Source organism: Chenopodium quinoa, unplaced genomic scaffold (assembly GCF_001683475.1).
Source record: "Chenopodium quinoa cultivar QQ74 unplaced genomic scaffold, ASM168347v1, whole genome shotgun sequence".
Lineage (NCBI taxonomy): Eukaryota > Viridiplantae > Streptophyta > Magnoliopsida > Caryophyllales > Amaranthaceae > Chenopodium > Chenopodium quinoa.
In genome coordinates, this window is record NW_018745413.1 from 4967391 (window position 1) to 4979348 (window position 11958).

At 32.6% G+C, this 11958-nt stretch overlaps 1 protein-coding gene across 1 annotated transcript; it reads right to left on the reverse strand.

Moving 5' to 3' along the window:
• Window positions 1–1081: 1081 nt before the first annotated feature.
• On the reverse strand, window positions 1082–3814 carry LOC110713485. Its single transcript, XM_021891929.1, has 5 exons — window positions 3697–3814; window positions 3515–3593; window positions 2640–2756; window positions 2439–2559; window positions 1082–1987 (listed from the first exon to the last, which is right to left on the reverse strand). Exons 1-5 carry the CDS (start codon window positions 3812–3814, stop codon window positions 1583–1585), a joined length of 840 nt encoding a protein of 279 aa, XP_021747621.1. The 3' UTR covers window positions 1082–1582.
• Between the last annotated feature and the right edge of the window lie 8144 nt (window positions 3815–11958).

An 11958-nucleotide genomic window follows, 5' to 3' on the forward strand; every position in this document is an offset into this window, starting at 1 on the left:
CTAGCACTCGGTTTGCTCGGGGCATTCCGATGCTAGGGGTATTTTGGTCTTGTTGATTTATTACTTTCGTGTCTCGTCTTTTATTATTTTGACTCGACTTGCGACGTTCGGTTTCGACGCTCCAAGCTAGAATTTCCGACGTCTAAATATTTAATACTCAGGCGACGAATTAATTCGTCGAGTCGGTTCGTATATTTTCTAGGGTGTGACCCGAAGGGTTCAGTCAAGATTAAGCTGTAATATTAATTATACATTAATATTACTGTTCGGAAGCGGCCTTCACCCAGGCATTCCGATCACTTGACCTTGCTGAATATATTAGCTTTCTAATAATTCTGAACCCGCTATCAGAATAATACACTTGTTCGAAGGACACCATTCCTTTCATATCTAACTCAAATGCAAGAAGAATGTCCTGATCCATCGTTTAATATGTATTTGGGCGTCGTTGCATTCACCAAGGAATAATTGTGAGTTCTCCATTTACTATGATTTATGTTGATTGTATATAGGCTTAAAAATTTTTAACACCCTATACTTTATTCAGGCAGTTCCTGTGCTGTTTGCTAGGGCACATTTGCATGGAATGGAACCTTGTAGTCTAGTTTTGCTTCGTCATAGAATGAAACAGTGGCCTGTTGAACTTCATTTGGGAAAGGAGAATGATTTAATCACTGTTAGTGAATTGAAGAATGGTGTTAATTTATTCTATGAAGATCAAGCTATTGTTGATGGAGTTGGAGCGTTATTTGTTTATCGACAAGGTTGTCCTATTTTGCTTGAATTGATGCTTGGACCAGTTTAGGCACTGCAATCTAATTGCTGCTAAGTTTTGTAATTGATGTTGTCAAATTATGCTAGTTTGGGTTTTAGAATCTATTACAATGTTGTAATGTCTATTGTTTGTGAATGTATTTCTTGTTAGTTGTGGCTTTGCTGTAGCTTGTATTTTTGTCACAATCTTAGCTGATTTTGGTGCAGATATAGAATGGCTAGATAAATGTAATGGTGTATTTGTTATGATGTATGGCTTATTTTGCATTTTTCCTAAGTTTTGATAGTATTCTTTGTCTTTTCAAAATCTAAAATAAACAAAAAACAGCAATTCCTCAGTAATTCATTTAGAAAAAGCAAATTCTGCTACTTCTTACATCAACATGTCTAGCTATACTTAATTCTAGCAAAAGCAAATGCCAATAGCCGCCGAGATACTTTGAATTTAGAAAAAGATTTAATATTCAAAAGGTGTGCAGGTAGTGCACCTTAATTAGCTGATATTTGGTACTTCATTTCTCTTGAACTTCTTTTAGTAGCCAATTCTGGAAGCTTCATTACTTTACTATGTATATTCCTTCTACTTCAGTCTTCAGGTACTAATTTCCATAAGTAGTGGATTCAGTGGAGGATTTTTTGAATTTTTCAGTCTTCACAGCAATAAGCTTGGTCTCCCTCTGATCAGGTTCAGCAGTCTTAAGAACATCTCTAGAATAATCCTTTTTGAGGGTTTCACCATGGTCTTGACCTTTAGTGTCCTTTTGTGGAGACATTCCGCCAAAGCAAAGCTTCTTCTTTGCTCTAGCTTCTAATAGCAATAGTTGTGAGGTGTCTGCTGAATTTCAGTTTCCATAGGCCTTTTTCCTAAGGATTTTTCCTGTTTCAACGATCCTGAGTTTTGCTGAGGTGATTCAAGTGTTTCAGTGAAAGTTTCTTGCTGTGAACGCTTCTTTGCAGTAGTCTTCAGGTTTGGAGTAGGAATGATTAGCTCTGAATTCTGCATTTTAATGCTGATCTTAGTAGGGTGTGTTTCATTTTCACCTTGTATTTCATTTGCTGCCTCTTGTGTGTTAGGATCTTCTTTCAGCTCTATAGTTTTTAGATCCCACTCAAGCACATTGTTCTGAGCCAAGTGCAGAGTTGGCCTTACCTTAATATAAAACGGTGTAGTGCTTATTATGTCTTGAATAGCCTTGAATTCGTCGTAATCACCCTACATTCAATGTAATGTGATGGCTAACATCAAAATCTATTCTAACATGTAAGAAGCAAAATATACATATAAATAAAACCTCTTTTTTTTATGCACTTTGTATTTTTTGTCTATTATCTATTGTCAACTGTAATGTCTATTGTAAAAGTCAGTTTTTAATGAGAATAAATTCATGTAAAGGTTGTCACATTTACACTGCTATGTCCAAAACTTTGCCGAACATTTACCTTTGATTTTCATTTTCAGTTTTAGAGAACTTTTATTCTTTGCAATGAATTATAATGTAAGAGTTATTTAACTTATGTCGATATATGTTTCATTGGAGACAATTGTTGTAAGTCATTATGTGTAGCAGAATTTCATTATGAAATTTAATTTGACTAATTACATTTTTAAAGTAATTTGTTCTAGTTAGTATATGTATTATTCAGCTGTATTGTATTGAGTTTACCTTTTCCTTTATATCATAGATTTCCGCTGATGTTTTCTTGAACAACCTTTCTGTATCATCATTGAATGTGGTGAATGCCATACTTCTTGTGTCATCGCTAGCTTTGAACTTAAATGTTGCTCTGATACAAACATCAATTATCAATTATTTAGTATAATGTTATTGAATAGAGATAGTTACATAATTTAACTTATTTAATACCTTTCTGTGCAGATACTTTCTTTGACTGAACAAACAGAGCAAGAGTAGCATTTCTGCAAGGGGAGGTTAGTGCGCTTTGAGCAGTCCGAACAGCCTGTATAGGCATTGGGACTTTCTCTAATTCAGCATTTTGGATAGTTACTTCAATCCACAAAATTTCTTCTTGCTAGGTGTTGCTTGGCTATATAGACATTATAATTTATGGAATGTTAGTTATATTTTGCGTTTATAATTTTTCACTGAACTATTAATATCTTGAATCACTGCAGTAGTTGTGTTCTTTTACCTTCCTTTGCTTTAGTTTAGCAATCGACACAATTTTTTTGTTTAGACTTGGGTATTTGACATCTAATACCCAAGCTTGTCTGTCTACTACTGTTTGGTTGAACAAGTTTACCCTTTTACAAGTTTAGCCATAAATGAAGTTACTAAATAATAAAGATTTCTGTGTTTTCTTTTTGTGCTTATATTTGTGCATAGGATATTACCAGTCACATAGCACACGGGCACGATCTCCTTTAGGTTCGTATATTATTCGAGTGGACATACTTGAGTTCATTGAAAATCCTAATGAAAATAGCAAGTGGTTATATTCTCATAGTAATGAACTGCTAAAGTTAGTTAGCGAGATGAACTGATGCCTTACCACGGCGAGTATAGGGTTTAAATGCCCTGAATCCTATAACTTGAAATGTCTCAGCCCAATTTCCTAATCTGTCGAAGTACTTTGGTTCTGTGAGGTCATTCCAGAGAGAGATGGTGAGCGGTTGATCAGAGCTGTTTCATGAAATATATATTGTTAGTGCCTTTAGTATGGAATCTGTATTTGATCTATATTCTAGTTCATTTTGAGAAAGAGTTTTATTAAAAGTAACCTTTGGTCAGTGATAATAATTTCTCGCACTAAGCTTTCTCGTCCTCCATTTTTGCCTTCGACTTTCCTTGGCTCTTCTTCTGCATACAATACCACACCTAAAACATTTGCCAATTAAGAAATGCTAGTCGGTATTTGTATTAGTAAGAATAGATTTGAATCTGTTAAATAATATCTCTATACCGTATCTTTCATCGGGATCTACTACACGAGGTATAGCCGCAATTGCCTGGTAGTTAGGCAAAACTGGCCCGAGCTCTGGATGAACTGGCTGAATTACAGTTCTACTGCCAAAAGTCATTTGATATGGGAATTGATCAAGGTCAGTTCTCCATTATTCATCTATATACTTTATTGGTGCAGCAGAAATGTCGTATTCCATCAGATACTGCAATGCTTCTTCGAAAGCCTGAATTTGATCTCCAAATAAAGTATCGCGCATCCTATTAACCTGGGAAGCATATAAGTAAATTAAGTGTAACTAGTATAATTTAAGTGTTAAGGTTTTACATTTATATCATAAAATATACTTTTTGATACTGAAATAGCCAAGTATAATTAACTTTAAAGTTGTGTTGATCTGTATCTCACATAATATGCCTTTGGTTACTATAATTTTTCGCTAAAGAAAATGCATTTGTTTTGAGCAATGTTATCATTAATGTAATTAGCTTAGAAATATTCAGAGGCTTATTCAATAAATGTAACTATAGTAAAGTTCTTAGAGCAGTATAATAATACAAATTTTCTAAGCCTATTGTAAAGTGATCTTATTTTATAATCTATTATTACGATAGATATAATTATAGCTCTATCTTAGTGCAAATTATAATTAAATTATATAATTATAATTGAAGCCAAGTATATCTTTTTTTTAAGAACAATTGTATCAGAAGTAACATTATACTATAAGTTATTATATCTCAGATTTTTAAGTAACTCCAAACTGTAAATCAGTTTAATGACTAATTGCCTACTGCTTAATATAAATAGTTATAATTTTAGTAGAAATTTTGTAATTAGTAATCGTGAGCAAATTCGCATTTACATGTGAATTTTTAAAATACAGATTTGTTGGTTGTGTCATTTTAGCTGTTCATACATACAGTGCAGTCTCTAACACTACCTTATTATACCAAATGTAATCTAATAGCTGGATGTAAACTTCTAAAGCATTAAATAGATACCTTATCATCTTTCAGTAGCAAAGTTTGGAATCTGACAGTTTTTTTGGAAGATAGTATATCTCTTCCCTTTTCAGCAACTACTACTCTGACTTTATAAGATTTGCTTGATGCATTTAACTGATTCAAATATAGATACTCTGGCTTCTGTCTTGGTGTTCTGTGCTCATAAATATTCAAACAATATTTCAGTTAGTAGCAGCTTTATAATAAAATGTACACTTTAATACATTACTCTACATTTAACTAAATTATACAAACAAGTCACAGGATATTTTTGAAAGAAGACAACAAAAACAAGAATTCAAAAGACTAATGTGAGTAATTACTGCAGAAAAGGCAAACCATACCTTCCACAGCTGAGATTTTGATGCAGAGATTACTTGTTTCTTCTGTAAAAAAAACGGATGGTTTGGTAACAAATGCTTTTATGTTACTTAGCAAAAAAAAGGACTCTAAAAGCATAGATAAATTGACCGCAATAACCCTGGATTTTTCTGGAGACAGCTTTAAAAAATAATTAATAGCAATTTACAATCCTATTGTCACTGTTTATACTGGGCACCCATACTTCTGATTAGATAATTTGTATTGTAATTTTATACTGTACGTTCCATGCCTCTAGCTATATAGTATGCATTTCATAGCTCTAAGATAGCTCTATTTCAAATATAAATAATGAAATAATATATGATTTTTTTATTTTATATAAGAAGTCTGAATTATAAAAATACTTTTTTTTTGTGGTACATATTTTATATTATAAGGGAAAGGTCTATGATATGTTATCATAATTAAAGCCACCCTAAATTTTCTAGCATAGCTATGATTGTACTGTGATCTGATATGATGATGTTTATATAATTATGTAAATAATGTATTTTGTTTTTCTTTTGTTAAAAGCAGTATACTAATTTATTGCTTGTAACAGTTTATATTGTACATTTCGAATTGAAGTGTGCATAATGTATTTTAGTAGCCTAATATATATACTCACAGCCTTTTTAAAATAGTTATAATTATAAACTTATGGATGAAAGTTGAACTATTTCTAGCGACTCTAACATGTAAAGATCTAAGGTATGACTCTTGATTCACTAAACTTTCTTTGTGTAATCTAAATATAGAAAAATTAGATAAATAAAACAAAAATTCATTGTATAAGCAGATTTCTCATATTAACCAACACAACCTGTAATGAAAAGCTGGTTTTTGTAATTCCAGTTAGTGTGTACTTGCCTAGATTACTCCTGCAAGCTTTAAGACAGTATATGAAACCACATTCTTAACAGAATTCTCTGTGTGATGTATAGTAGGAGCAACTGATAGGACCTTGACTATGTTTGTTGTTCGTGCACGTGAAAGAGAAACATATAATTGACCGTGTGAAAAGCATGAACAAGGAAGATACACCAACACTTGATCTAATGTCTGCCCTTAAGACTTGTTAATGGTCATTGCAAAACTTAACTTAATAGGGAATTGATTTCTCTGAAATTGAAAAGGGTACTTCAGAGAACTTGATGGCCTGAGTCTAATTCAAGGTATAAACACATGTTCATCTTGATATTGTCTAACAGCAATCACACACTCGATAAGATTAGAGAAAAACCTCTTTTAGATGAGACGTGTTCCATTACACAGACTGGAAGAAGGCAACAAGTTTCTAAGCAATATTATAGGACAATTCTTTTTCAACACAAGATTATGAGGGCTTATTCCACCTGGGCACAGCTTGTTCAGAAACTCTGTAGGGTATACGTTGCCAGTGTCATCCAAAATAGTGTCGTAGCTTATATATACTCTAGCTTCCCCTGGGAACCTATCAATCATGAACGAATTTATAGAATTAACAACATCATTTATAGGTGTAAGAACAGCTCGCCTTGAAAAGATTTTGGGATCCAAATTGCCTAAACTCAATTCTGGAAAAGATGATTCTAGAAACTCTAATATTGGATCTTCTTCTGGCTGAAATGTCTGTATAATCTATGTAGGCAGTTGAACAAAATCATTTTCCATGGCCTGCAATTCTCCATTCCCGTGTGCAAGCAAAAATTAGCTGAATGCAGGATCTTCTCTGGCTCTTAGGTTCTCAGTCAATCTGAATCTTTGTAAATGATTCCATATATAAGAACTTACAACACTTGCTTTAACCGCTTCTTTTTGGGACTTATTAGGAACAATAGGAAATACTTATCGAAAATCCCCTCCAAATACAATTACCTTTCCACCAAGTATCATAATATTATCATAAATATCTTGTAACAGTAAGTCCAGAGACTCTAAATTTTGCTTGTTTGCCATTGAGCCTCATCCCATATTATTAGAGATATTTCTTTTATCAATGCTGCTAGACTGCTTTGCTTAGAAACGCTGCAAGATAAAGAGCAATCACTGTCCACTGTTATTTTGAATCATGAGTGTGCTGTTCTACCAGAGGGAATGTTTGCTGCGGCTATTCCAGAAGTAGCTGTCGGCAAAACAATTTTATTCATAATACGAATCTCTGCATATAGTGCATTGTATAAGAATGTCTTGCCAATTCCACCCGGACCATCTACAAAAATGGCTCCTGATTTTCCATCCACGACATGTTTCATTATACATGTAAATGCTTCCTCTTGAGCTGCATTTAAGAGGTTACGACTGTCTATACAGCTTTGAGGGATTGGGGCGTCTAACGCATCTTGTATATCTTTTGTTCTGTCAATCAAGGTATCATTGCTATTGTAATACCCTAAATTTTTCTACTTTAAGTTTCGGGACGAAACTTGTTTTAAGGAGGGTAGATTGTAAAACCCGTATATTTTACGATTTTACAAATTATAAAATTAGAGTTGTATACTTTAAATTTTATTTTCTTATCTTATTTGATAGTATTTATATCCTTTAACCCTACATTATTATTTTATTTAAAAAAAAAAAGATAGCTGTCGTTCCCTTTTATTGTGCGTAAAGTTCATATACGAAACCCCAATATTGTAGCCTTATTCATATATATATATGTGTACATATATGACTTACAATTATGCTTTTTGTTTCCTTTTATTTGCCCATATTCTTCCAAACACTTATTTTCCTAATCAATAATGTATACTAAAAGACACACCAGCAATGACACGTGTCATATCCAGGTGTTGTCCTCAGTTTTTTTTTAATCTATTTAAGAAACAAATCTCTTATTTATAAAAAGTAATAATTATGTACATTAAAAAGATTTGATGTATCTTTAAAAAAATCTTATTAATAATTATAAACTTACATAGAAAAATAAAAAATAATATTCTTAACATAATTTGTGACATGGACTATATTTTTTTTAATAGAAAATACATACTTTATTATGTACTATGTATTACAACAAGATTATATATTTTTTTATTGTGTAATAGAAGTTTCATGCTTAAACAATGAAATGCAAATATCAAATCAACATATGATAATTTTTATATTTGTTTGAATAATTTATGATTAGAATTATTGAAAATTATCGTGCGTGGCACGGGATCTAACCTAGTACTGTTAATTTAGTTCACGAAGTTTGGTTGTGCGATCAAGTAGTTTGATCTACAAGGTAATCACACTTTATCAATTTGGAGATGTTTGATTGTATTATTTATTATGTGTAATTACACGGATTTACTTTGGAATTATTTGTATAATTATTGCTTTATATTATTGTATGATTTGATATTTATATGCTTGAGTTTATAGCTATGATTGATGTATATAATTTTATGATATGATATGATCTGATTTAATTGTCTTGTTATTATTGTTGTATTGAATGATTGTTCTATTTTTTCTGGGATTTTTAATGTTATTGTTATAGGGGTATTGTTTTATCGAGGTTTTAGGGTTGTTAATGCAGAGTATTATTTTTGGGTTGAGATTTGATTATATTTGGGTTATTAGTATTTTTTTTAAGAGTTGAGATATTGTGATCGAATTGTTATATTATTTGGGAACTTGTGCCATTGTGGAGTTATATTATTATTAAATTGTGAATTATTATTTGATCGATGTATGAGATAAAAAGGTTGAGAATTATTATTTTGTTCTTGGTTTGAGGCTCGGCGTTATATACCTTAGTCCTTGGCATGTTAGTAAGAGGATGATAATCATGAGTTAAAAATGAGGTACAATCTTTATTATTTATTTTTCTATGGTCCCCTACAGTGGGAATTGGCCCGTATGTGGTCTGGTTTAAGGTGTTTTTCTGGTTATTGAGAGTATTCAAGTTTTTATACTTGTTGGTTTGTTATTCATATTACTCATGTCCAAGGCTAGGTATAGAACAAATAGCACGGCACACTATTGGTTATGAGTTGAGTAAAGGGTTATTATTATTCGAGGTTGAATTGATAAAGGTTATTTTTTTCAGAGTACAATGTGTAATGTAGTTTCGAACTACATTGTTTAATTGAGCTAGTATTGTCTATTATTTTATTATACTCTGTATTTTGATATGTGGTGATTACTCAGCTTTTTGCTGACGTGTGTGTGTTTGTTTGTTGTACTACTTGTGTTTGCGGCCATGTCTTTTTCTTATGGTGGCCCTGCGACGATCTATTTTGGAATTTGTCCTTAATGGTGAGCAGTCAAGATTATAACAGGTTGATCCAGTGATGATCGTAGCTAAAGGAGCTCAAGTGTTTTGATTAGTATGTTATAACAAGTTTGTATTGTATAAGTAGCTCACCTAGATTTATTTGGTTGTAATGTTGGGATATTGTAAGCCTTAACACTTTACAAGTTGTTAAGTGTGGCGGTGATACCTCCGATTTAGGTGTATGCTTCCGCAAATTTTATTTAAAGGTCGTTTATTTTCCTTTAATTCTGGTTTATTTCAGTTAGTAAATCGGGGGTGTTACAGCTATCAACTAAAAAAGCCAAACCATATTCACCCAATGATTTTCCCATAGCTTCTAAATGCTGCTCAACTGATCTGACTGTGAGTTTTTTAATTCTATTTTCTGCACCAGGATTTTTCCGTGCAAAATCTTCTGACAATGCAGCGTAGTATTTGTACCACAGTTCTTCAAGGTCTTCTGGTTGAAAAAATATGAGTACAGTAGCAAATAAACGGCGTAGAGCTATTGGCAATTGAATTTCAATCCCTTCAGCTAAACAAATGTTTGATGTGTCGTCCATTTCTAGAATACATGCTTTAAGACATACCTCCTTGAAGCTTGCACAAGCATGACCCTGAACTGTGCGTAGGTCTGTAAATGACTTAGGACTGTTGATATTCAGTAACAGTAGCCTAACATAAAAGCGCTCACCTTCAGAAGGTGCCACAAAAGCTAACCAGCCAATTGTTTGTGTTTTACGCAGTCGTTTGAACCATGTCTTTGCACTACCATCCCACCTATAGTGCGCTGGGAATTCTTCGTATAAATACCCCAAACCATTCTCAGAAGCTGCATTCAAGCAGAAGAACTCTATTAAAGGAGTCTTGGCATAAGCACCACTGACAATTCCCACATCTAGTCTTTCATATGGACGCACACATATTAGTATTCATGTCTGGCATATGAATAGAGAGAGGAAACACTGGTGGATACATTTCAAACAAATCAAATCCAAAAATCCTCCATGCTTCTTCACATGGTGACGCCCACCTTCCTGACTGATATTGAACAATCTCATCATTAGAATTTTTATCCTCAGCTGAAACACTAAAGGCTACTCGATCATGCCCCTTATAAATGTATTTATACAAGTACTTTACTGCTTTAATAGTTGAACAAACTTTAATGTTTTAATGGCAGTCGAAAAGTGAAGAAAGATAAGGGTTATAAGGCACAACCCACCGATTATATAAGTGAGCACCTCTAACTTTCACTTACTCTCCTGTATTTGTTCTACGATAGCATGGATAACCATCCTTGTTTGTTGTGGTTTGTGGTGTGAATTGCTTTGGATATCCATTTTTACAAGCAACACCATTATCTTTCTTTCTCATACAAGGACATTCTGGATTTAATTCCCCACATGGTCCATGCATCATGTGCTTTAAGTCTATTTTGCGTAGATCAGGCTGAGTCACAGAAGGTATCTCTGCACAAACAAACTTATCATAATTAGTGACAGGGTAAAGTCGTATCCCCTAATCAAAAATAATTCCTAAGTCCTCTAACTAAAGTAGATAGGGAAGTAGGGTCGATCTCCACAGGGAAACAAGTCTTTTTACTCCTAATTAATTATTATAATCTAAATTATCTAAGTAACCAATATTTATATTTGAGTATGAAACTAAACTACAAAGAATAGGAATAAGGAGAAAATAATATATAAAAGGATCTAGGGCATAGGTTCACCAATAAATAATACTCCAGGGTAAAACATAGTAATCAATCATTGACATTGCATAAATAACACGATTAACAGGCTCTCGCAATTTATTAATCAACATAGATCTAACAGGCTCTCGCAATTTACTAGATCTAAGTTCTTATTGAAAATAGTCTTTAATATCAAATTAACATCTGCTCGATTCATCAATTTAATATTGCTATCCTTTTACAAGTCGCAATTGTAAAACATTAAAACAATTCAATAGGAAATTATCATGCAATATCAATAATCAATAATAGTCAATCATCAATGCATCAATTAACCAGATTGTAAAGGGCTTTCGCTACGTATTACAATCACAGAATTAATCTACCGGTATTAATCTCATCTCTCGATTCTCGACTTAACCATTTATAAATTAATCTGCCTATTGAAACTAGACCTAAACATTAATTCTCATCTCTCGAATCTTGAATCAATATTGTCAAACTCATGCATAAAAGATAGGCCTAATCTAGTCACAGAGCATTAAATCAATCAATAGGAAATTAATCTAGCATTGATAATTAACAACAATAAATTACCCCTTCATATTATTTATTAGATCCCCATAAACCCTAGAAATTAAGCTACTCACACATATTAAAAACTAAACAAATCAAAGCAATAAAATAAGACATGATTAAAGGAATAGAATAAATAACTAAGATTAAGAGAAGAGGAATCGTTACCAAAATAAATCTGGAATTAAAAGTAGAATTAAGAACAAAGGTTTAGAGAGAGAATTCTAAGAGAATAATTAAGAGAGTAAAGAAAGTAAAGAGGAGAAGAAGAAAATGAAGAAGAGATCCTAAAATCGTATTACGGAGGAGTATTTATACTCTGTACAAAAATCCTAAGCTAAAACAAATTAAAACTACGTTAAACATCAACTAATAGAACACGCGCCCGATCGGGC